General features: G+C 37.6%; 1 protein-coding gene across 1 annotated transcript; it reads left to right on the forward strand.

Moving 5' to 3' along the window:
* Nucleotides 1–243: 243 nt before the first annotated feature.
* On the forward strand, nucleotides 244–27,819 carry LOC109080296 (forkhead box protein O1-B-like). The gene is made up of 3 exons (XM_042765248.1): nucleotides 244–892; nucleotides 21,731–21,922; nucleotides 24,203–27,819. The coding sequence occupies exons 1-3, from the start codon at nucleotides 350–352 to the stop codon at nucleotides 25,361–25,363; spliced, it is 1,896 nt and encodes a 631-aa protein (XP_042621182.1). The 5' UTR covers nucleotides 244–349; the 3' UTR covers nucleotides 25,364–27,819.

Genomic DNA, 27,819 nt, shown 5'->3' on the forward strand with positions numbered 1-27,819 from the left:
AGCGATGAATACTAAAAAGTGAAAGATACAACTTTGTTTTCAGAGGGAAAAAATATTAAATGAGCTTGCCATAAAAAGTGAAGAACTGGAGTAGCGTGTATTATGCAAACGCAATCTGTTTACCTTTTGAATACGCGCTTGTGATTGGCTGTCCAGGCTGTCACTCCAGCTGTGGGCGTGGCCAGCTCACTCTACTCTAAAAACACGCTGCACCCGGAGAGCGCCTTCATAACAGTTATTTCATTTACAACCATCAGTTCTGACCATGAGCGATTGTTAGAGTTGGCAAACTAGACAAAATCTTCACTGCACTTATCCTCTGTTTAAGGACTTTGGCTTTAATTTTGACATGGCAGAACCGCAGCAACAACAGCTGGTTGACATCGACCCGGATTTCGAGCCTCTCTCCCGGCCGCGATCATGCACCTGGCCACTGCACCGACCGGAATCTAGCGAGCCGGGGAGCTCGAACACGTCCTCCCCGGCACCGTCCGTCACGCCGGAGCAAGGCATCGTGGACTTTATCAACAGCCTAAGTTTACTAGAAGAGACCGAGGACTACCCGGAGGAGAAACCCGTCCTTTTGAACGACTTTCACTGCCAGGACAACTGCGTTCATCCCCAGCAGCCGAATCCCCAGCTGACTCACCCGCAACAGGTGCCGCCGCTCCCCGCCCCTGCCAGCAGCTCCAGCCCTGCAGCGGCCCAGAGGAAGAGCAGCTCGTCTCGCAGGAACGCGTGGGGGAATATGTCATACGCTGACCTCATCACCAAGGCGATCGAGAGCTCCCCTGAGAAGCGACTCACCCTGTCTCAGATCTACGAGTGGATGGTGAAGAGCGTCCCTTACTTCAAAGATAAGGGCGACAGCAACAGCTCAGCCGGCTGGAAGGTAATTTCTCTCCAAGGCTAAGCACAAGTGCCATTAAAAGTAGCATTAAAGGTCCCGTATTGTATTCTATATTTAAATACACTAACATATAGAAGTATTTTTGCACACTGCAAGCATCCTTTAATGTGCCCATAAAATAATGATTTTAATTTTACTGTAAGATAAGAAATTCAATTATATATAAAAAAAGAATACAATGAGGAAAAATAAGGAATGTGATTCACAATAAGTTGAAGGATGGACGTATTTTTACACTTTAATATATTTTACAATTCATATCTGATAGTAATCTTCTACACAAATTTTCTTAATATTTTTATCTGTATTTCCAGTAAAAACACTTAAACTTCCTTAAAAGAAGATTAATTGAATGTGTAGGACATTAAGATTATTTATTTATTTATTTTGAGAATATACCTTAAGTTAATTGTTTATCATTTCAAGTATAAATCTAACAAAATCAAGAAACACGATTTATTGATTTATTTAGCTGTATTTCCTCCTAAATGACCTTTTTGCCTGACCTAATTACATACCTGTCTGGTCATTTTTGTTGGTAACCTAATGTAGGCAAGCTTTACAGGGGGTCCTGGGTGGGTTTAGCCTGACCAATCATGGTCTAGCCCACCCCTTCAATCACCCACAACTGTCTGTCCCACCATATATCTCTTATACCTTAGAGCTAGTGAATTTAATTCAGTTAAATGCTTTTGACTTGACTTGTTTTTTACTAGCTACTTTTGGTGTTATGAAGCACATGTTTAGGTGGCTTTTTTTATGTAGCTTAATATGACGGTAACAATTATCCTTCTAAAGCGCAGTTGTGGATTTGTTATGGTTTGGTTCAAACATGCGGTTTGTTATGGAATTTAAGGCTCAAAAGAGGAGGGACCTGAGCTCCGAGTGTTCAGAAGAATGCATAACAACCCAGTATCAATTGCGATTTTGCTGATGCCAGATCAGTTTAACCGTTTAATATCCTTGACAGAAGAACATGTGGACTGGCTTTCTGTCATCAGCCTGATGTAGAGAGAGGGTTAAATTTTTTTTTACTTGCCCTCATTTCATTCCAAACCCGTATGACTTTTTTCTCTTCTGTGAAGAAAGAAAATTTGTTTTGCATGCTGTTACTGAAAGCTCATGCTTCAAAAAGGATGCAAAACCGTTGTTAAAAAGTGGTCCATACGTCTTGTGCGCTATATTATTCAAAGTCTAAGCTTATGGCATACAACAGCTTTGTGTGAAATATAATGAAAAGAGCGACCAGTAAAGTCTTTAAAGTTTCTACTTTTTATGAGTAAACTACTGTTATTTATCTTCTTGTGTGACTGAACTGTGGTCATTTTCATCGGTTGTAGTCATGTGAAGTATTTTTCCAGCGCTCATGCAGAGGTATGTAGTAAGTCTTGTGATCTGACGACACATTTCTAAAGCTCCTAAGGTGCTTTGAGGTGCCTGATGACTAAAACCATCTATCATGAGTCCTGTATGGCTGCCACGAGTGAGGTGGAGCAAACAGAGAGTGGTTTTAATGTTGAAAGGGTCTTTGTCAACCTGTCATTTACCTCTAGAAGAACACTTGTTCCTGTCTCTGATTCACCGCTCCATACAAGCCACTTTTGTTTCTTTGCATGCTCGGTGCGTAAATGGAAATACAAATCCTTACAGTCACACATGTCAGGGCCTCCTCCCAACACTGAGCTAAAAATACTGGCAGGATTACCTGTCATTACAGGGAGACACATTTACCTGAAAGGTGTGGTCCGCCCCCCCTCCTCACCGCCATCGGCTCTACACGCCACGGCAAAACATCGTCTGGACTCATTCACCTGTGACATCAGAGTTTCAGCATTCCAGTCACTCGTAGGATGTTTGTAGGGGTTGGGACTGTTCTTTATCATCATACTGTCTACATACCTTAGACAATACAAGAGTATTCTGCTTCCTGTCCCAGTAGATTCCAGATTATAATTCAGATTTATATATATAAAATATTTAAAATATTTTTATAAATGTGTATGTATATATATATATATATATATATATATATATATATATATATTTATATATATATATATATTACATGAGTAACAAGCTGCAACAGCTATAAATTCATAAAACAACTTTTGCTGAAAAATGATGTCATAATGCGATTTTCTTTATGATTTTCAGCCCTTTCTAACTGATGCTTGGAAGACACCACAAATTACTCTTGAAACTATGTTAGCCAGCTGGATACATTTAACATGGGGACATATATTAATCAGAATAATTTGCAACAAGTTTGAAAGACATAAAAAACTGTATGCAAATGTCTATTAATGGAAGACATACCATCTTTTGCACCACCTTTATTTCCTTTTCTTTGCTTTTAATCTGAAACTTACACCATGTGCTAAAGAGCCTTTGTCCTAACGGGCCGTGATAACCAGTTATTTTGTTGACTGGTTGGCTGTGGTTTCTATAGTGTAATGCTGAATGGTTCTTTCCACTTCGGAATCTCATTGGTCCAAAACACTGTGTTCAAATGTGTTCTAATTGGCTGTTATCGTGCCTTTTGGGCCACATCAGTTTCATTGTGGACAGATTGCTTATCGCTGGAATCTTGTTTGTTTAAGATTCATAATCATAACTGATTCAAAGCTAGAATTGTGTGCAAACTGATCACTTTTGTTTAGTTCATTATATATATTTTTTCAAGCCTTGAATTTAGGTGTAGCTGCTAGATAGAAGTCAAGGAGGTTGAAGTGAAAAAATGCTACCCTGTGGTTCAAATGTCTCCGGGGTTCAGAGGTCAAAATTTAAAGGTCATGCCACCAAGTTTGTGGAGCATGTAATGGGAGTCCATACTCATTCCCTTTAAGTCAAAGTGAAGTAATGAGAATAGTGTTTAGACTCATTTTATGAGGTTTTGTTTGTTTGTTTCATAATTCTTGTGTGTCTTCAAATATGCACACCATTGTTTATACACCTTGAGTAATCAAACACACACACATACAGGTAGAACTCAATGTGGGTCAGTTATGTATTCCCATGTGCCCCAATAAGCACCATGACTACTGTAAAAATGGCGTGCACTTTCTGTTTCAGAGCTTTGACAGTTTGCACCCAAAGCTAGAGATGTGTTACTATGTCTGTGGTATAGTGATACAATCTTGTGTGGAGCCTTACTCTAGCTCTTCTTGTGTAATTCAACACACCCTTTATCATTCATATTGTTTTATTGCCATTTTTACTATATTAATTCCATTCTCAATGTCATTAACGGCACTAAGAGTTACTCTCCTGAATGAATACATGAACTCATGTGGTGTTCATTTAGTTATTTAAAAGAAAAAAACCCCAGCTTTCTCACTTCCCCCTCTTTCTCAAACTTTTGAAAATGTTTAACTCTGAGCCCTACTTACAGCACATGAACCCTGTTACCTCTACATGCTTTGAAGTTCACCATAGGCTTTCACCTCACCCACTAACACTCACACATGCACAAACATGCAAGCCATACATTTGTACGTTAGTGTTTTCAGGCTATTTCAAGACACACACAATATTTGTTCAAGCTTATCTTGAGCAGATACCAATTTGTATCCTAGTTTGTTGTTCAATAAGTTTCGAGTGTAGGTGTACTGGTCACTGATTCTCCAAAACTATAGTCACTTTTGACCTGTTTCTGGATTCAAAGTGTGCATTAGGTAGTTTTAAAATCAAAAATTCTAGAATTTTACCTTTATCTTATCCAGTTTGTGAACTCTGGGGCAGTTTCTCAGAATGTATTTGACAGATAAATGTCAGTACGTACAGGTGAAGTGTGCAGAAGTTGAAGTTTGTGGTTTGTAGATGATACCTGCTCTGCATAACACGAGTAGTGCGTAATTAGCATTTTGCAAAGTGCAGCAAAATTGAGGGACATTTTGCTTTTACACACACTCAAAGTGAAAGAGAGAAAGAAAAGGGAGGAAAGATTTGAAAATGAACTGAAAGCACATGCAGTGCTGCTCCACCGTACCACAGACAGATGAAAGAGTTGGTGCAGACTTTGGCTCTGTGGGTACCTGTGGCTTTTAATCTAGAGGTACATCAGTTTGCAAGCATGGGACAGTAGCATGACAAAAAGATAAACCCTCTGAATTCATCAGATATCAGCGTAAAAGTCCCCAAACTGAAATGTCAAATAACGACAGCCGGATGTCAGTGCCAAATGCAGAAAAATAATGTAATCTAGTCACTTATGATTACAATTCATGTGAGAAGTTATTTCATTATGTACTTTCATTGTTGGCATCAAAAATAATAGTGAATAATGATTTACTGTTAACCCCTCATGCTGTGTTCAAGTTATTTTGAACCGGGTAGGTTTTTCTTTTTTGAAAATGCTAGTCAGTGTTATTGCAATGGACTAAAACTTAATGACTTTGTTAACAACTTTCTCCCAAAAATATAATTTTTGTGCTTTTGTGTGTGTGTTTTGTTTGAACTCATGTTCCCCGACAAAAAAAAATGGCCGGCCTATAAAAGCTGCTTAAAAATTTCTCATTATGCTATATTATTACCAAATATTGGATTCAGTCTTCAATCTTTATTGACTTGTTTTCTTTCGATTAGCACAGGTTTTGTTTTTTTCTTTTTGAACCTGATTGGTCATAGGCCTCATTAACCTGAACTTTGCCAAATTGCCAAAACATTGCCCAAATCATCCACAATTAATGTTTTTTTTTTCACTCAAAAACAGAGGTGTATAAGCTCAGATCAACAAGACCAATCAGTTCCATAAAGTAATACAAAACCTGTGCTAATTTAAAGAAAACAAACTGGAAGAAAAAAAAATATTGAAACAAAAGACTGAATCCAAGATTTGGTGATAATATGGCATAATGAGAGATTTACAAAAAAAAAAATGTTAAAAGGACATTTTCAGTTGCAGAATTGTTTTATTGGGGTAGAATTGATTGGTAATGAATGATTGGATTTGGACTGAATTGAAGTTAACTTTAGGTAAATTGTAATCAGTTGAATTTTTAAAGCTAATTTATTTGAATGGGTGTCTAAAGGCCATATCACATCTATAGCAGAAAACTAAATTTGAATTGAAATGATTTTCATTGAATTCCACTGAGGTGTAGCATTCCTGCAGATAAGAATGAACCATGGAAGCCTAGACTGTCTTTTATGATGAAGACACAGAAATAGGTATAAGATAGACAGGAATTTACCCTTTAACTTGCCAGAGACATTCCTCAAAAACATGTTTGCACTTGCTACGGAAAGACATATGCATTTTAGCTGGAAAAATTCCCTGGACTCATCAGAGCTGAAGTCATGCCAACTTTATTGAAGTATTCCAGAACGCAAGACAATAAGACATTTGTTTTATTGTCAAAGCCACACAACAAGAAATCAGACCTCTCACTGAGCTTTTACTTACCACAAAAGACAAAACATGTCTCTCATAATTTTTCAAAACATTCAAAAGTTTGGATCCAGAAGATTTTTTTTTTTTTTTATTCCCATCAAAGCTGCATTTATTTGATCGAAACTGCAGTAAAAACAGTAATACTTTTCTATCTGAGTACATTTTAAAATTTAATTTATTCCCACAAAGGCAAAGCTGACATTTCAGCAGCCTTTACTCCAGTTTTCAGTGTTACACGATCCTTCAGAAATCACTCTAATATGCTGATTTGGTGTTCAGTTATTATCAATTGTTGCTAGTGCTTGTTGAAAATGATTTTTTTTTTTCTTAATTTTTGATAATGATTCTTATTAATTTCGACAAATATATGAACACACTCGAAGGTGCAAAGATACAGCGTACCAGGTTTTTTAGGTTGTTCAGGACAGCTGTATCGTCTTTCAAATTGTGTCTTCAAAAGATCAATAACATCCAGGTGGTGGTAACCACCACATCTTGTTGTCAGATCTGTCATATAGAGGAACGCACCTCGCTGACGCCATGTACAGTATATAGCGGAGGTACCATGGGAGGTCTGCATTGTTGTTAAATGCAGACCTCTTATGGTACCTACACCCTATAAAGCATACATGATCTTTGATCCCATTTCTGTTTAAAAGTTCTCACTCGTGGGATTCCTCTCACTAAATCCCAGAAAGTTCAGAGACATCTGGGGTCACTGGGATCACTAAAAGGCAGCGGAGGGTATTTTGTAGGCCCCACTGTACTCTAGCCCTACTGCACAATCACAGGAGTTGACAACAACTCCTCAGAATTGTGGAGGAGAGAGGGAAAGGAGAGGAAGGACAAATGGAAGGGAAGGGAAAGGGGGTTACTACTGTAGGGGAAAAGCATCAAACATCCTCCATTCCTGAGCACTGCGCTCATTTCCATCTGCGCGTTCCTTAAAGCATTTCCTCTGCGTTCCATAAGAAAACACAGTGAAGTTGACTTGAACCACTTCCATCAATATTGTGCAGTGTTTCTGATAGCATATTGTCACACTTAACAATAATTTCTGAATGTTTTCCCCCCTTTTTGAGTACTAAGACAACATCAGAAAGAATGTGAGATTGCTGACATTTGAAACAGCATTGATTCAATGTTGAATCAATGATTCAGCTGGACTTTATTAATCAAGTTTCGATTGGATCGTGTTCGTGATTATTCAGAATGTCTCCTTATGTGTTTCATAGAAGAAATAAAGTCAAACAGATTTGAAATGACTTGAGGGTGAGTAAATGATGACATAATTTTCATTTTTGAGTGAACTATCCCTTTTAACCTAAAAAACAAACATGTTAAAGCATCGTTTTGTGTAACTCTAAGCTTTCCTGTTCCTCTGATATCCCGCTCATCTTAACAAGGGTCACTGACCTACAAATGTCTCTGTTGTCCAGTGCTGCTGCGCATCCGTGTCTCTCTGTAACAGAGCAGCTCTCTCTGAGAAAACACTGATGAATGACTTCCCCATTTTCTACCACTAATCATTCTCAGCATTGATTAGAGTCCATGTCCTTCCTGTGTGTGTAAATCATGCTCAGAGAATGCCTGCATATCCTCTTCTCTTTTTTTTATGTTTCCATTTTCATAAATAGCACATTATTCGTAGAAATATATACTTTTTTTTAGGATAGAAAATGTCTTTCTTGACTTGAGCATATATATATATATATATATATATATATATATATATATATATATATATATATATATATATATATATATATATATATATATATATATATATATATATAATTTTTTTTAATTATATTATGGCAGGTACTTTTGCTCAATTCAATTGTCATTGGCAAAAAAAAAAAAAGATTTTGGCTCGCACCTGTGCCTGCTATCAAAATCATATCTGTTGCCCCATAGGGATCTCATTAATACCGTGGCTAAATCAAACATGGCCCTTTTATCTGGCCTCTGCTGAGAGCAGTGATATCCTTTTCCTTCATTGTAAAACATCAGCCGCTACTGGACCTTAGTCATGTTGCGTCCAGTGGCCCTGGTGGAACCTTTGGCTTGAGGTTATTTTTGCACTTTCCTGTAAAAACAGTGCACGTCTCCCACAATGAGTTATGATGCGTTTCCTGCTGAGTGGCTGGAAAATAGCGACATTCCCTCTGCTGAAAAAAACACACATACTCCCTGGCCAGGGAGATGGGGGGGGCACCAGAGTTTGACAACAAAACTCGTCCTCAGCCTGTCTGGTTTATTCCAGAATTCAGACTTGACTGCTGTACAATATAAAGCAGTTTTGCCATCCTATTAAAGCACATGGAAATTAATGATGATGCTAACTCCCACTAAATCAAATTTTATAAAACTCAAATATGAGTCTGGGGGAAAAAAAAGGAGGCTGAATCCTTTGCTCACCATTAAAAACATGACATGTGTAGGGCTGCACAGATTTTTATGACCTTTATTCATGTTTCTTGCAATGATTGTGTGGGGAAATCTGTGCAATTCACTGAAGGTATAGATGTGAATACAGGGCTGAGAGTTTATTATTTGCTGAAAACATTATAAGATTAATCAACATAATTACTGAATGAAGACATAGCATTGAGAATGAGTAGATCTTTGTGAATGTGATGTTCTGTGGAGATTAATGGAGGTATTATAGGACTAGTCTCGATTTATCCTTTCAGCATTTGATTGAATCATGAATGTTAGACTCTGATATTACTGGTTAATATTACTTTACCCCGCCTACTTGGTCTTGGTTACATCAGCAGAAGAGGGAAGTTGTTAAAGTGGCAAGGAAAGTTAGTAGTAGAATCACTTTATTTTAAAACTATTATTGGTATAATATTATTTATTAAAATATTTAGAATTAGCTTTTATTTGTTATATTTTAATTTTAATTTGTTTTGGTAACTTTGTTATTTTTTAATATTTATTTATCGCATTTAATTTAATTTTTTTATTTCAGTATTTGTTTTCGTATTTTAGTCCTTTAGTCAAATTTTCATTTGTTTGTTTTTTTCATTCAAGTCTGTTTCAATTTCTGAAGATGATTTTTAATAGTTTTAGTTTTAATTTTAGTTAATAACAACACTGGACTTGTTCAGTGGTCTCATGACTTCACCAATGCCATAAACCTTTGATGATGGCAAAAATGTCAACTGTGAAATGGAAAATGCTAAAAAAAAAAAACATAAAGTGGAAAATTGTATAATTTCTATGTGAAATCAGGGATATCACATACAAATGTGAAATGGAAAAACAAAGATATGATTTTCAAAATTTGTCTAAATATTTTCTATTAATTTATTTTTTTTTTTTTTTTGTATTGTAAAGAGGAGAATGAGAGACAGAGCAAGAAATAGCAGGGGAGGGACAGGAGGTGTATTATTCTTAACACCGTCTCACAATAACACACACGCCCCTGCAAGCCTCTGGGGGCTAGTTGAGGGGGGGCTCCGCATCCTGTAACACACACACATACACGTGAAAACATGCACTCATAACAAACACACAATTGCACACAAAAGCACGTTTGCTCTGATACATGCACACAAAGGCCAGGTGCTTGTCTTCAGAGGGTGTTCCCTCAGAAGAGGGTCCCTCGGTTCCGTATTTTGCTTGCTTTCTCTCTCAGGGGAGGCTGTTGCTCACTGGATACCGGTGGGCAGAGAGACCCTCAATGCTTGGCGCCTAGCTGGAAGTCTGTATTTTTCTCAGTGGCTGGTGACATTAACCGTTACCACACGTGCAGTAGGTCAACTGGCACAGGCACAGCTTAACATACAATACGTCTCTATTTTCTCAAGATACAAGTGACAGGAAAAAACCTACTTCAGAATTTCTCAAAGTCATTTTTCATTCACCATGAGGGTCAAAGGAAGTGAGTGGACATTTGTTGATGTGGGAAAGCCAGGATAAAGAGGTGAATGTGTGTGTGTGTGCGTGCGTGTGTGCGTGCATGCGTGTGTGTGTGTGTGTGTGTGAGAGAGAGAGAGAGAGAGAGAGACGCTTTTTCTGTTTGTGGGAAAAAAGGCAGAGATGAAAGATAATAGATAAGGCTTGCTTTTGGAACCACATGATGAGGGTGGGTTAATGATGACACACATTTTTGTTTTAAGGTCATCTCTCTCTTTAATAGAACAAGTACTTGATCTCAGACCTTCAGTGCCTTTACTAGTACAAACCAGCTTTCTCCTGTGTACGTTTTAAGGACAGTGTGCCAAACCTCTATGTAGTCTCACTCTTTCCAATTGACCCTGAGCCAGATGTGAGAGAACTTAAAAGGAATTGAAAAGTCTTAAGACCTAAAAGGGTGAAATGAACAGTCAAACTCATTTAGTGAGTGACAAAGTTCATGTTGGGTCGCCCTGTTATTAAAGCGGAATGAAAAAAAGAGGCTGTAGCACGCTGCTCTGGTTTCACAGCCCCCAAAACACACACACACACACACACACACACACACACACACACACACACACACACACACATATAATTAATTTGAAATGCACATTGTGATCTATAATAGAAAATTTCATTTTCATTTCACTCAACAGAAGAGCTGAATCACCTTCAAAGTGTGTGTGTGTGTGTGTGTGTGTGTGTGTGTGTGTGTGTGTGTGTGTGTGTGTGTGTGTGTGTGTGTGTGTGTGTGTGTGTGTGTGTGTGAAAGAGAGAATGTGTGTTTCATTTCATGCTGTTCCCTTACATGCTTTTTAGTTATCTCTGCCTTTCCTGCCCCTCCCTGGAGTGACCACATGAAATGATAAAACTACAGATCTGAGTTCAACCCAGGTGTTCGTGTGTATGAGAGTTAGTTCATGAAGGTGGGTCTGGATTGATTGGGTGGGGTGTGGAAAGCAGTTAGAAAAGCATGATAAACCTCAGTGGGTGTCGAGATGACTGTGACCTCCTGCCCTCTTTGTCCCTGTGCACATGTGTGTGAACATGTTTGAGTGAAATAGATGTGTGTAACCACACAAAACACCTCACAGGCAACAAAAATCACAAACAAGATCTAATATTGCTGGTGTTTTCTTAGTCAGCAATGAGATTAAATGGAGAGCAAAGAGAGTCTTTTAACTCTTCAGACTTTAGAAATGCCACGTTTCTTTAGAAAGTCTCACACATCTGCAATCAAAGGTCGGAGATTCAAAAACCGCTAATCAGGTACGCCTAGATTTGCTGGGGAAGCTGGTGGTTGACCTACAGTAGGAAGTCCTGCTAGTTACGCTAGTTGACGACCAGCATCCAAAACAGGCAAATTAGTTTTATTGCTCAAAACTCTTACTACTGTATACACTAACATTCAAAACTTTGGCTCAGTACAATTTTTTTTTTTTTCCCCAAAAGAAATTAATACTTTTAACATAGACGCATTAACTTGATCAAAAGTGACTGAAAATACATTTATAACATTACAAAAGATTTACATTTCAAATAAATGCTTTTGAACTTTCTATTTATAATAGAATCCTAAAAAAAAAGATATCACTGTTTTCCCAAAAATATTAAGCAGCACAACTGCTTTCAACATTGATAATAATAAGAAATGTTTCTTGAGCACTAAATTGGCATATTAGAATGACCTCCGAAGGATTGTGTGATTCAGCTTTGCCATCACAGACATCTAAAAAAAAATTCAAATAGAAAACAGTTGTAAATTGTAATAATATTTCACAATATTACTCTTTTTACCATTTTTTTTTACCATATTTTTAATCAAATAAATGCATCCTTGGTGGGCTTAAGAGACTTTTTCTTCATTTTTCTGAAACATCCGAGACAAAGTTGATATTGCCATAACTGATAACTCTAAAACATAAAAGAGCAACATCTGAGTAATAAAAAGTGGCTTTGGGCAAGATTAAAGGGTTCAAAGTGCTAAATGGCTTAGTTTTATTTGAAACTACAGTTAATCAGTCATTTTTTGCAGTCCGACTACTTAGTATTGTTGCTTATAGCTGCAAAAATGTCATTTACCCATTACAGTGACTGACTGATAAAAAATACTGCAATTAGAGACTCTCTTCACATGTCAGACAACACAGAGAAGCATTCCTCTTATCAAAGGTAACTTCTTGTTTGGCACTGTGTCTCTTCGCTACATCATAGGGCAGGTCTTTGTATCATTTATTAGGGCATTTTACTCCCCAAAGGTCCCGTTGGCGGCCCCTGTGTGGGTCTGGTCTGTGCCCGCGCGGGGCCACACAGGGGCCTGGCAGAGCGGGAGGGCAGACAGGGCTCCTATCAGCTTCACGCAGCTTTTCCTGAACGGATGGGCCAAGGAGGGCGACGGGCCTCTCTCTCTAACTGCTCATGTGGGATGTCAAGTTTTCTCTTTGTCCCTCTGTCTCTGTCTCTGTTTCACTCTCTCAAAATAACCAAGCTGCCAGTATGCACACTAATACACACACTTACACTCACTTGTGCATATGTTTTCTAACTACTAACCAACAGAAAAAAAGAATAGAAAAACAGACTTTGAACAAGCAAGATTAGGGCTCTTTGCATTTTATGCATTTATCCCTAACGGTAGGCATGAGCAGGATTGTATTATTCTTTACAGCAGTATCAAGTAGATTACAGTCTTTAGCACGCAAAGGAACCACGTGTAAGTTTATGTACATCTCATTGCGTTCGTCATCTTTTCCTGTCCCTCATCTCTGTGACCACATGAAATGAAGGTAAAGTGCAGCCTGCGTGTTTAATCTAGCTAAAGATTTCTTCAGAACTGCAGGTGCTTTTATTACTCTAGGTGCTTACTTGTTACTTTGAGAATCTACTCCAGATTACAGTGCTACTGTATTTCTGTAGGCGTTACTGGAAGGTCTGAAATCTTTGTTTGAGGTCTGATATTGAATTCAGTTTATGTTTATAATTAAAGAAATGTTCAGTTAATTATCACTTTAAAAAGATCACGTAAATTATTTGTAAAAATTTGTGCTTAAAGGGATACTCGACCCCAAAATGAAAATTTTATCATTAATCACTTAGCCCCATGTCGTTCTAAACCCGTAAAAGCTTCATTCGTCTTCAGAACACAATTTAAGATATTCTGGATGAAAACCGGGAGGCCTGTGACTGTCCCATTGACTGCCAAGTATGCTGCGTATGCTCTTCTGTATCATCCACGCCACAAGGATGCGCTGTTTCTACATGTATTTAGCTTTGATTTGAAAGAAAACAGCACATCCTTGTGGCGTGGATGATACAGAAGAGCATACGCAGCATATGATGATATGGAGAGACACAGAGGAAACTGTTGACAAAGGAATTGTTGAATAGAGTCGTTATTTTTGTTGTCTTCGCTTACAAAAAGTGTTCCCGTCGCTTCATATAACCCAGATTGCACGTCTGATGGCAGATGGAGTATTCTGAAGATGACTTTCACACCTTTTATGGACCTTGACACTGTTATTTACTTGGCAGTAGGGCTGGGCGATATATCGCATGCGATTGTCACGCGCATTTCGTCAGTAAAGCCGGTTCCCTGATAACCGCTAAATCGTCATCACCTGCTTTCAAATGGAGCGGCATTTAATAGACAGAGCCATAGATCACTGACAAGCTACGCAATATCGCGTTCATTATCGAAGGCGATTCATCTGCGATAATGAACGCGATATTGCGTAGCTTGTCAGTGATCTATGGCTCTGTCTATTAAATGCCGCTCCATTTGAAAGCAGGTGATGACGATTTAGCGGTATTCAGGGGACCGGCTTTACTGATGAAATGCGTGTGACAATCGCATGCGATATATCGCCCAGCCCTACTTGGCAGTCTATGGGACAGTCACAGGCCTCCTGGTTTTCATTCAAAATATCTTAAATTGTGTTCTGAAGACGAATGGAGCTTTTATGGGTTTAGAACGACATGGGGGTAAACAAAATTTTCATTTTGGGGAGGAGTAACAAATAAAAAACAAAAAAAATTAATTTCAACACATTTTTAATCTTATACACAATTATTAAATACTAGGACAATTAAACCGAAGGGGCAGCTATGGCCTAATGGTTAGAGAATTGGACTTGTAACCCAAAGGTCGCAGGTTCAAGTCTCGGTGCTGGCAGGAGTTTATAGGTGGGAGGGAGTGAATGAACAGAGCTTTCTTTCCACCCTCAATACCCATGGCTGAAGTGCCCTTGAGCAAGGCACTGAACCCCCAGTTGCTCCCCCCGGGCGCTTGGATATATAGCTGCCCACTGCTCCGGGTGTGTGTTCACGGTGTGTTCACTTCTCACTGCTGTATGTGTAAAACTGGATGGGTTAAATGCAGAGCACGAATTTTGAGTATGGGTCACCATACTTGACAAATGTCACGACTTTCACTTTCACTTAAATTGTAGTTTTTAGTATAATTAAAACATAACTACAAATAACTGAATGACAGTGTAGCTACATTTTTGCATATTTTAAAGAAAATGTGAGTGATATTAGCCCAAGAAAATCCCACCTCCTAAGGTATGGTGAGTTGTTGCATACAGTATGTGGTTGCTAAGGACCTCTAATTGGTTATTAATACTTTGCCACGTGGTATCTAGAGTGTTCTGGGTAGTTGCTAGTCAAAGATGTAACATAAACCCACAACAAAAATTAAACTAACAATAAATAAACAATCAAAAAATGTTATAAAAAAATAAAAGAAAACATCACAAACATCAAAAATGATGAACTCTCAGGATAATGCTGAATGTATGTATATATAGAATGCTAAAAGAACTACTAACCTAAGTTTTTCATTCATAACAGGTTCCCTGAGACCCAAATGTTTTTATTCTTTTCTTTTTCACTTCAGTGGTAAATATTTACAATGAAGGAGAGAGAGTAAGAGAGAGAGAGATAAAGCGGATGTGCGCAGGAGGAAGTGGTTAGCCCATTGAAGTCTCTTGTCACAGCTTATCTCTGAGGACCTCTTGCCGTTCTCTGTTGAACTTGTACATTCCACTTGTGTTTATCTCTTCTCACTGAAATCTCACCCACTGACACTATTGTCTCAATCAGAACTCGGGAAAAGCACTTTTTGACATGTATTTTAGTCTTGGTTTATCTATTTATATTTATTTATTTTATATATATTTATATGCCTAGTTAACAGACATATTGAGCTTTGGTGCACACATGAAAACTGGCAGGTTCGAGTCCAGCTTGCATCATGTCCTGATCCCATTCCCATCCCATCTATTTCTCCAATTTTTTATTTTTTTTCTCAAATGAAAAAAAAAACAAAAATCTTTGACATCCATTTCAAACGGTACGTTTACTGCTTTGTGTTCATATGGCAGGGAGGGAGGTGTGGTATTATGTTTATGGGTGAACATCAGGCACTTGTCTGTCAGTTCGCACCTGGTCTTTGGAAGCGCTGCTTGTTTACTCGGACTGGTGTTCGTTGTCAAGACGTCACGGCTGACTGGTTCCAGTCAAACAGCTGTGTAGGAGTTATCCAATCCACTGGCGCCAATGTTTGAATGTGTTCTCAGTAGAGCATTTTACACCATGTCTACACTGCAGGCCTTCCCGTTATTACCGTAACAAAGCAAGCACATAACGTGTTGACCGCTCTGCTCTCTTTTAGTGCAGACAGTGCCACAGCTGCTTTCTTCAAGCCTAAATACTGATAAAACAGTAGCCCTAAGTGTCTTTATCTAGACCTCAAAATCAAGGAAGTCTTCATATCTCACAGTTGCAACTTCATATCTCACAATCGTGTCACTGTATTTCATAATTATGAGTCTCATGTTTCACAGTGTTAATATCTCGCAATGTTACATGCAACTTTATATCTCATTGTGACAATGTCATCACGATTTATCTCACAGTTGTGACTATTCAGGTATCTCTTTAATTGTGTCAGTGTTTCACAATGTGACATCTCAAAATTGTGACTTAATGTCTCACAATGTGTCTTTATCTCAGTTGCTACTTTTTCTCATAAGTGTAACTTGATGTCTCACAATGTGACTGTATCTCATAATTGTGAACAGAGTGACTTCATGACACTTATTGTAAACTTTATCTCACAATCACCTGTTTTATAGATTTTTTACGGAAAATGACTTGTATAGTCTCCCCACATCAGCGTAGCACTATTTTGGAGAATCTGAGCAGTACGCAGGTAGCTTACGCTCTTCCGTGTCAGCCGCGCTGCACTGATGCACTGTTTTCTTTCAAAGCAGAGCGTAAATACACAGAAAACGTATCCTTGTGGTGCGGCTGACACAGTATAGTGATAGCATAGTATAGCGAAGCAAAATGACGCTACAGTGATGTGGGGAGAGACAGAGGAGAGGAATTGTTGAATAAAGTCCTTATTTTTGTTTTCTTCGTGTACAGAAAGTATTGTCGTCATTTCATAATGTTACGTTTGAACCACTGATGGCAGATGGACTATTCTGACGATGCTTTTCATACTTTTCTGGAACTTGACAGTTTATTTTACTTGGCAGTCTAAGGGACAGCCACAAGCCTCCCGGTTTTCATCCAAGATATCTTAAATTGTGTTCCAAAGATGAACAAAGCATTTACGGGTTTGGAATGACATTGGGTTAAGTGATTAATGACAAAATTTTCATTTTGGGGTGGAGTATCCCTTTAAGGTCAACTGTTTAAAATCATTGTTGTCTTTGTTCACATAATATGTGAGTGTGAGGTTTGGTTATGTTGATGAGTTGTACGTTGTGAAGGTGATGGCTGATTAATAATGCCTGCTTGTTATTGAGTGGCAGTAAGTGTGTGTGCTGTCTGGGGTGTCAGACAGGATGCAGATGGGGTTTCTCGGACTTGTTTATAAATCCCTCAGGAGATCTGACGCACACACACGTGCACACACACACAGACACACACACTCAACTACATAGTGACCCCTTCAGCATAGCCTGTTGGCACCTAGCACTGAAGAAATACCTCTGAGGATTATAATTTTCACACATGCACACACACCCGTTGTAGCATCACACACACTTATTTGCCACTACACCTGGGTACTACAAGCAAATTCACTTCTGTTTACCAATTTGTCATACTGACCTGCAAAGAATTATCATATAATAAGTGTGCCAGAACTGTGACATTGAATTCAGTTTATATTTATAATTTCATAAATTCATTAATTATAATTAATTTATTCAATATTTTTTCATGAAATATATTTTTATTTATTTTAGTTTTATTTTAGATAACAAATAATTATAAAAATGTAATTTTTCATGATGATGGTTTGATTAGAAACTGTGACACTGAACTCAATTGATATTTTTATTAAATAATTTTATTTATTTTAAATATATAAATATTATAATGTATTAGTTGATTAATATATACATTGTATATATATATATTAGTTTTTTAAATAAATATATATTTTATCAAAATATTTTATTTATTCAGGTTAATTAAAAATAATGGTAAATAACTGTAACGTAATGTAATTTGAGTGGCATGTGCCCATGCAAGTTTTTCCTTATGATGGCTGCATCTCATTGTTTTCATTTATTGCATGTGGAGCTGATTCTGTTTGACTGACAAACTGATGAACCTTTATGTAAAAGCCTGAAATTAGATGAGTTTCAATTTGCACAAACCCTTCGTACACTTCCCACCCATCTGTGTTGAAATTGGTGCATAGGTCCACAGTTTTTCATCTCACACTTCAGTTGACTCAGATCTTACCCAAAGGGGATTTTAATGCACACTTTTTTTTACTGTCGCAGATCAGTAGGGGATACCCCAGATCTGAGACCAAAGGTCATTCTTTAGCCTTGAAATATCTTGCATACCTGTGATAAGAGAAGGGTAGAGAGAGGCGAAGGCCCCACACCATGAATAGATGTCCCATATACTGATCTCAGACCAGAATTACTAGGTTAATTCACCCAAAATGACAATTCTGTCATCATTTTATCACATCCATCCAAAAGAACTTTTCATTTATATATATTATGAAATATATTTAATTTGTTATTGAAAATCTACCTTAGCTCTCAAATATCATTTGCATATATGTGCATGTGCATATGTGACACAGCTGAATTGATGCGCTGATGTGTCTGTTTATGAATATTTGTAGAAATCTAAAGGGCTTTTTTTCTGATTTTAGGGGGAGCAGATTTCATGCAAACCTGGCTATTACTCACTTCCTGTATTGTACATTACATTATAAAACTGGCCTCAGATCAGTAGTCAAAGACTAACTGCAGGCTTAAACCTATTTTGAGGCTATTGAGTAAATAACCATACCTTAACCTGAAATTATTCAGGCATTAGAGAATTTTTTTTTTTTTTTTTTTGGAACATGTGATCTGATCACCAGTTTGATTAGAAAACTGTAACACCTTCTCCGTCGTATTCCTGTAGTGACTCATATCCTGCCGCCCGGCCTGGTGTGCATGTGCACTGAATGTGAGTGTGTGTGTGATCTGCTTATATGACTAGATGAATTTATGCATGAGTAGACTGGAACACTCACAATATCCTTTCTTTCTTTCTGTCTTTTCTCCTTTAAAGGAGGAGTGAAGTGTAGAGTTTCAAAGCAAGAGACAATTTTTTGTCAAATTATGTTTTTGGTACAGAAAAGTTGGCGAACAAAATAAAAAAACCTGAAAAATTAAGTGTTTAGTGAAAGTATGTTTTACTGATTATAAGAAAAGCTTGTTTTAAATTTGTAAAACCGTTTACATTTTAGAAAAATGCATATTTATTTATAATCTGTTATAAATAAATTTATAATTTTTTTTTATTGTAATGAATGTTATTTGAATGAGAGTATGTATGAAAAATACTGAGTGTATTATGGTGCAGTTTTTCTTTGGAATATACAATATAATGGTACTATAATGGTTACTGATACTTTTACATTGCCTTTGCTGTCAACTAACGATCACTTAAATTGAATCATACAAAATGAAATAACACTGTTTAATTTAGAAAATCTTTAGAAAATCTCAAATGTAATATTCATTTTTAATATTGTATATTATAATGTTGTAATGGTTAAATAGCTTTTAACATGCATTTTAATTGTACATTTTTTATTTTTAATTCATTTAAAAAGTAAAAATTCATTTAATTTGAATTACAAAATAGTCATAAAAATATAAATAGAATAAGTATAGAATTTTAATATCAACAGATATGAAAATTATATATATTCAAATTATATTTTCTTATATTATAATTTTTTATATTATAAAAGAGCAAAATATAATTTTTATATTAGCACTTTTAACAGTTATTGGCCTGAACATATATCCAGGCATCCCTATTATTTCTCTGTGTCTGTGTCTTTCTCTCCCTCCTTCTCTCTCTCTCTCTCTCTCTCTCTCTCTCTCTCTCTCTCTCTCTCTCTCTCTCTGAGTGTGAGGGTGGAGCGAGGCTGTGCTGTGGGGGTTCTGTTACAGTGTAGACAGACGCCAGACAGCCCCATACGTTATTACTCTCTCTATGTCTGTTTGCAAGGGTCTGTCAGCAGTACTGGAGAGGCTGTCCTCCTCTACACACACATCGAACTCATCGACCCCATCCCTCTCAGCAGGAAAACATTCCCGCTGCCCCGCCTCTACCTCAACACACCCTCCTCCTCCTCCTCCTTTATGACTCAATGCTTACTGCCTCCCTTCTTCACCACTTTACTTTCCATACTGGTACCTCTCTTTCTCATTTTATCTCTATTCCTCCAGTTCTTCCTTTTCCTTTCACTCAGCATCCTTTCCTCCGCTCTATTTTCCCTCATTATTCTTATCCTAGTAGGGCTAGTTAAACGGGTCGGACAGAAGATCCAGAACGGGTGTTTCCAGACCCCCTGCGCACTTACTCGTTCACCCTGTTCAAATCTATGCGGGCGCTCTCTTCACTGATTCTGTGATGTAGAAGCCGCATTTCACTCAACTTGACCTCTATGGTCATGACCTTCAGCATCAAAGGTTGACCTTCTGCTGACCTTCTTCTTAGGCTTGAGCCTCTGCTTCCCTCTTCATACCAATTTACTTCCTGTTACACAGGAAACAGACAGTTCACCCCGTCAGTAAAGTAACACTTGATTTTAAAATGTAGTAATACATAAATACTTAATTTGCTTGGACCAGTACAGTCAAACTGCTTCAACTTTCTAGTGTTGATTTAGTAATTCTTCCCACAAAGATTTGGTCTTTTTGAATATTTTAGAGACACATAATCAATAAGAATATAACCAGCAACTCTTCCCTTTGAAAGATTCAAAGTGTTTTACATGTGGATCCATGTGGTCTATGTGTATGGTTGCAATTTCTAACTTTCTTATTTTCTTTTGTACAGTACATTACTTGAATTATACTAAAACAGTCCTCATATTCATATTTCACATTTTTTACAAAAATTATTATAATGTTGGATGGGTTTTATTTTGTGCATTTGTCATCATAACTTCTTGTCCAAATTTTATGCTAATGTAGAATAAGGATGGATATCACAAATTTTACCAACTGAAAAATTAGTAATTATAGCCATTTGTCATTATGTACTTATATTATTTTTAATGTTTATTGTTCATCATTACAAAAGAATTCAATTTACACGTCACTTAATTTGAAAACACTTCAATCATCAGCCATTCATCACACAACACCATTAATAAATGTCACATTTACACTTATTTTTACCATTATTTATTGTGAAATAACTCTGTTATGACCTCTGGTAACACTGTTAATTTTATACTTTAATAATTATGATGGCATGGGATCATCAAAAGTCCCACACTAAGCAAATTACCAATCACTTTCCATTTCAATTTTCAGTTTGACCTTTATCCTCTTCTAAAAATCTGTATTGTTTACTTTTCCTGTTCATCTCTTCTCAGTGAGCAGTTCAGGCCTGAATGACTTCACTTTTCTCCAAAGGAATCACAATAAGAGTTAAGCTAGCAAAATATTTGAGACTTTTAAATTGTACTATGATATTCTCTCTTCTCTTTCTTAGTAGATGTAGGTCTGGTCAGGGTGTGAATGGAAAACTGAAGCAGACAAAATATCATTAGTGCAGGATGTGTGTGTATAGGTTGAGTTCAGTGTTTGCCTCCAAAAAGGACATGACTAATACAGCTTTTCCTCTGCCAGCTAACTTGCTATTGCTCTACTTCATAGTGTCAATAGCCTCTGAAAAGGCTGCTTGTATATGATTGTCTTTGATTATGTGTAAGTGATTTGGTAACATAAAATATTGGCTGTTTTGTCAATCAAAAGTCACTTCTCTTTTATGTGACTGGTTTATCTCGTATGTTTTGTTATATCTGGTCTACTGAGTGTCTTACAACATAAAAGCAAGATATTATGACATTGATTTGGATGATTGCAGGTCATTTCCACCTCTTGTGATTGGTTTTCTGTCAGATGTGTATACTCAGATTTTCATGTTCTCATCTGGTTCTTTCTCTCTCTCCCTGACAGAACTCAATCAGACACAATCTGTCCTTGCACAGTCGTTTTGTGCGCGTCCAGAATGAAGGAACGGGGAAGAGCTCATGGTGGATGCTGAACCCTGAGGGGGGAAAGAGCGGCAAGTCTCCACGCCGGAGAGCCACTTCCATGGACAACAACAGCAAGTTCACAAAGAGCCGTGGACGAGCAGCCAAGAAAAAGGTCAGTTAAGGGGGAAAAAATCTCTGCTTGCCCACTAGGTGCAGATTTACTGTGTGCCAAAACATCAGTGTATGGGTTTAAAATACTCGACATAAGGCTTCTGCAATCAGTTCTTTAATTATACATACTGTTAAGAAAATCTTGTCTTTGATTTTTTCTGTCAGTATAAGTGGCACATTGCAACGCCTTAACTAAATTGTTCACATTGTAATTTATAAAGCAGTCAACACTGAAAAGCATAAATTGTGCAACATGCCTTTATTTGATTTCTATTTTTGATGCACTTCAAGCTACTTTATTTTCCCTAACCACTTGTTATGGTTAACTTGTTATGGTTCTGGTCTCAGGACTACTAATTTAAACTAATAATAAATAAAACAGTTGAATGAAGAAGAAAAACGAATTAAAATAATAATTAAAAAAATGTTATGCAATAATTTTTAGTGGTGCTAAGATTCTGTGTAAAATTATAAACCCGATTCCAAAAAAGTTGGGACACTGTACAAATTGTGAGTAAAAAAGGAATGGAATAATTTACAAATCTCATAAACTTATATTTTATTCACAATAGAATATAGATCACATTTCAAATGTTGAAAGTGAGACATTTTGAAATGTCATGCCAAATATTGGTTCATTTTGGATTTCATGAGATTTACACATTCCAAAAAAGTTGGGACAGGTAGCAATAAGAGGCCGGAAAAGTTAAATGTACATATAAGGAACAGCTGGAGGACCAATTTGTAACTTATTAGGTCAATGGGCAACATGATTGGCTATAAAAAGAGCCTCTCAGAGTGGCAGTGTCTCTCAGAAGTCAAGATGGGCAGAGGATCACCAATTCCCCCAATGCTGCGACGAAAAATAGTGTAGCAATATCAGAAAGGAGTTTCTCAGAGAAAAATTGCAAAGAGTTTGAAGTTATCATCATCTACAGTGCATAATATCATCCAAAGATTCAGAGAATCTGGAACAATCTCTGTGCGTAAGGGTCAAGGCCGGAAAACCTTACTGGATGCCCGTGATCTTCGGGGCCCTTAGACAACACTGCATCACATATAGGAATGCTACTGTAATGGAAATCACAACATGGGCTCAGCAATACTTCCAGAAAAAATTGTCGGTGAACACAATCCACTGTGCCATACGCCGTTGCCGGCTAAAACTCTATAAGTCAAAAAAGAAGCCATATCTAAACATGATCCAGAAGCGCAGGCGTTTTCTCTGGGCCAAGGGTCATTTAAAAATGGACTGTGGCAAAGTGGAAAACAGTTCTGTGGTCAGACGAATCAAAATTTGAAGTTCTTTTTGGAAAACTGGGACGCCATTTCACCCGGACTAAAGAGGACAAGGACAACCCAGTTTGTTATCAGCTCTCAGTTCAGAAGCCTGCATCTCTGATGGTATGGGGTTGCATGAGTACGTGTGGCATGGGCAGCTTACACATCTGGAAAGGCACCATCAATGCTGAAAGGTATATCCAAGTTCTAGAACAACATAAGCTCCCATCCAGATGTCGTCTCTTTCAGTGAAGACCTTGCATTTTCCAACATGACAATGCCAGACCACATACTGCATCAATTCCAACATCATGGCTGCGTAGAAGAAGGATCTGGGTACTGAAATGGCCAGCCTGCAGTCCAGATTTTTCACCCATAGAAAACATTTGGCGCATCATAAAGAGGAAGATGCGACAAAGAAGACCTAAGACAGTTGAGCAACTAGAAGCCTGTATTAGACAAGAATGGGACAACATTCCTATTCCTAAACTTGAGCAATTTGTCCCCTCAGTCCCCAGACGTTTGCAGACTGTTATAAAAAGAAGAGGGGATGCCACACAGTGGTAAACATGACCTTGTCCCAACTTTTTTGAGATGTGTTGATGTGTTGATGCCATGAAACTTATTTTTCCCTTAAAATGATAAATTTTCTCAGTTTAAACATTTGATATGTCATCTATGTTGTATTCTGAATAAAATATTGAAATTTGAAACTTCCACATCATTGCATTCTGTTTTTATTCACAATTTGTACAGTGTCCCAACTTTTTTGGAATTGGGTTTGTACTTCTTTGTTCTAAAACAACCTAGAAATAAAAAAACTCAATAATTCATGGCCTCAAACTTAAATCTCATTGGTTTGCATCAATGAACACTCTGAGATGATCAGTAGTTGTGCTACTTCCAGTGTAGACATGGTGTAAAAGTGACTTACAACAATATATATCTGAGCAATAATGTGTTACAGTTGGTTTTCATAGCTCTTCTTTTGCATCTGTAGATGTCGTTGCAGAGTGGACTGGATGGTGGTTCTAACAGTCCTGGTTCTCAGTACCCAAAATGGCTCGGCAGCCCCAACTCTCACAGCAATGATGACTTTGAACCCTGGACCACCTTTCGTACCCGTGCTAGCTCTGATGCCAGTACGCTCAGTGGCCGACACTCACCCTTCCTACCTGAGGAGGACGAGGCCGGTGAGGTTCCCATCGGGTACCCGGGCACCAAACTGGGCGGCCCCCTCCCCAGCCTGTCTGAAGTGACGGGTCACCACGGTTCCGAGAACGTGATGATGGACAATCTCTTAGACAACCTCAACCTCATTTCACCCAAAAATAACACCCAGGGCAGCCAAGATGCCAAAACTGCGCTGTCTTCTCCCATGATGCAGGGTAGCCCTGGGTACCCGTCTTACAACTCGCCCAGTATGGGTCCTCAGCCCCAAGTCCAGCAGGACTACCGGAAGTGCCTGTATGTACAGGCCGGGGTGGGCGGACTGAGTCCCATTGCCATACCGACTTTATCAGACAGTCAACCAGGAGGCTACGGCCCCTTCGTGAGTCAGTACAACTGTGCTGCAGGTCTGCTCAAAGAGCTTCTGAGCGCAGATGCCGATCCGAGAGGGCACATGATGCAGTCTTTAGAGTCAGTGGGGTCTGGAGAAGGGCGACAGGTGCTACCTAGCTATGCTAGTCTGGGACAAATGGGACAGGGGGGCAAAATGATCACGCATCCTCACCTGCACACGCACCCGCGCTCGCTTCATCAGTTGCCTTCGCCAGCAATGGGCATGAATGGCTGTGCCCTTTTACCCCACGGGCATCCTGTTCGCCTCGGTAACATGAAGCTACAACCACACCTGCCTCATCACGCTCAACTGGGAAGAGGCGGAGCCGGATGCGAAGCCGGGATGCCGAATTACACCAATGGCAATGGTTTCCACAGGCACGGACTGGGTCCTCACCACCATCACAGCCACCCGGAGCGGCTGCCCAGTGACTTAGATGACATGTCGATCGAGCAGCTGGAGTGTGATGTAGAAACCGTCCTTCACGACACGCTCATGGATGGCGATGCTCTGGACTTCAACTTCGACCCCATGAGCAGTCAACAGAGTTTCCCACACGGGGTCAAAACCAACACGCATAGCTGGGTATCTGGATAAACACGTTATCTATTCAAAAACACATACAGATTGGTGAGGCAGGATGTTTATGATCATATGATATGAATTAATCATAACAAATGTGTGTGAATATGTATGTAAATATGTCATAGACATAAGCAGAAAGCTGAATGCTGTAGGTCACACCAAAAGGCTACACATACAAGAGAGATTTGAACATTACATTTCCTTCTCATCTGCAAGGACTTATTGAAAGTGTAAAATAAAACAAAAGTAAAATACATAAATAGGTTTTTGGCATCATTGAAGCCCATCTCCGCATGATTGCAACTTTATTTCCCATTATTGTGTCTGTCTTGCAATTCTGTCTTTATTTCTCACAATTGCGCCTTTTTTATAGATTAGAATACATATCTCGCAATTCCAATTTTATTTCTCCCAAATCTGAATTTATTTCTCACAATTGCGACTCTATTTCTCATTGTCAAATGAAATGCCTGTTAGTGCCGCATGCCCCACCACCTACTTTATTTCTCATAGTTGTGACTGTATATCTAGAAATTCCATTGTATATACAAAAACATTGTATATCTCATATAAAATAGAAAAATTACTGACATGACAGATTTAGTTTACCATTACCGTTTTCTCTATTCTCTCTCTCTGAAGAGTGTGCATGCACCTCATGAACTGTTTACCTCAGTCAGAACTTCTGCAACCAATCTGCAGAGGCCAGTGAATGGTCATTTTTTACTGATTTACAGTACATTGTTCCAGTAGACTCCTTGATTGTCGGGAATCATCATAATCTTCTTTTGTTTGTGGTTAGTTAGAACGTAAATATTGAAACCGTTTCATCTAAAATAGTCTTGTCAAACACTCAGACATTTGAGAATGTTTTGTATATTTTTTGTCTATTTGGTCTGTCAGTTTGGCACTGTATGTCACTGAAATAAATTCAGGGCATATGTGTGTGTCATATTAACTGAAGTGCTGTGTAATGGTGTAGTGTACATTACGGTTATCTTTGTCATTTCAGGGTGCTGAATGAATGTGTTTTGTACAGAGATGTATATTTTTGTTGTACTGATGGGATGGTTAATGAAATCTTTATATTTGTAAGCTTCTTACAGATGATTTAAATGCTCTTTAATAACCCCTCCCAGCCTTTAAATGTCTAAAAAAAAATCATTTTATTGTGGCCTTGTTTGCTGTACATATAACATTGATTTTCTCAAACTGCTGGATGAAATTCTTTAATTGTACATGATTATGTGTACTTTGTGCCTTCCCCTCTTACAACCTGGCATTTGATTGATGTGATGATTTTTCATCAATTTCTGATTTAAAATCCATTTTTATTTATTTTTTTATTTTTTTAATGAATAAAAAAAAAATGTCAGAGTGGTAAAACCGTCCTGAGATAATCACAAAAAGTCTTAATATTAAAAGGCCATTTAATTAAAAGTATAACCCCAAGAAAACTTCATGATATTCATGATTCAAATATTAATTTTTTTTTAAATAATAATAATAATAATTTTTACCTTGGAAAATATATTTGAAAACTTTTTTTTTATATATATATATTATTTACTTTCCTCCTCCCCAGTTAACCATAATGGCAAAATGGAACAAATTTAAAATGAGCTATGCTGAGATTCTAGAATTCTCATAAAAGGTCACTGGAGGCCACACTTTACTAAAGACTAATTTTTCATCTGTCTTACAATTATTTGATAATTTTGTGTAATTTAAGATTTTTTTGTGTTCTTTTCTTAATATTCTACATGCGCGCGCGCACACACACACACATTCATTGTAAATGAACATTTACAAAATATTTAATGCTTTGAGATTTCTAACGTGAGATTTTCTATTTAAGCAGTACCATGAAGGTTTGTAAATTAAAAAGAATTTTAAACATATGCATATATTTTTGACAGATATAAAACAACAATCTGCATTTTGTAGTACTTTCAGACTGTCTATGAATATCAAGTATGCTTTTGTTTGTGTCTGTTGTCAAATATCTGTATATAATTATCATTAAGTGTCACTGACTTTAAGTTTGTGAAGGCTTTTTTTTTTTTGTATTTGATTCTCTTGACGTGTAAATAGCATTGATTTTGTCTTATTTAATAATCACAAATGTCATTTGTTTTGACTCTAATTTCTTAATGGATGAATTTGTCTCAAATGTGTTGAAGTTGTTGGTTTGTTTTGTTTTTTTTGGCTGATTTTAATGTTGTCTGACGTGACCTAATTGAGATGGGAGATTTATTCCCACTGTAGCCAATTATACATTAGAAACATACACTCATCGTACAGTCCTTGTCAGAACCACATGCTTTTATAGACTAGTTCTACATGGAGGAAGTGCCTATTAATATTGTAATGTAAACAGCGATGAAGAATTGATTTTAATTTAACAAAAAGAAAATTGCAGCGGTTATATGAAGCCATAATTGTATATAAAGGTATGAATATATGAA

Source organism: Cyprinus carpio, chromosome A10 (assembly GCF_018340385.1).
Source record: "Cyprinus carpio isolate SPL01 chromosome A10, ASM1834038v1, whole genome shotgun sequence".
NCBI lineage: Eukaryota > Metazoa > Chordata > Actinopteri > Cypriniformes > Cyprinidae > Cyprinus > Cyprinus carpio.

What these genes read in the sequence shown, in the direction of transcription:
- LOC109080296 (XM_042765248.1), top strand. Translation starts at nt 350, where the DNA reads ATGGCAGAACCGCAGCAACAACAGCTGGTTGACATCGACCCGGATTTC. An exon ending in ACAGCTCAGCCGGCTGGAAG is followed by an intron (nt 893 to 21,730) that starts GTAATTTCTCTC and finishes TCTCCCTGACAG; the next exon opens with AACTCAATCAGACACAATCT. An exon ending in GACGAGCAGCCAAGAAAAAG is followed by an intron (nt 21,923 to 24,202) that starts GTCAGTTAAGGG and finishes TTGCATCTGTAG; the next exon opens with ATGTCGTTGCAGAGTGGACT.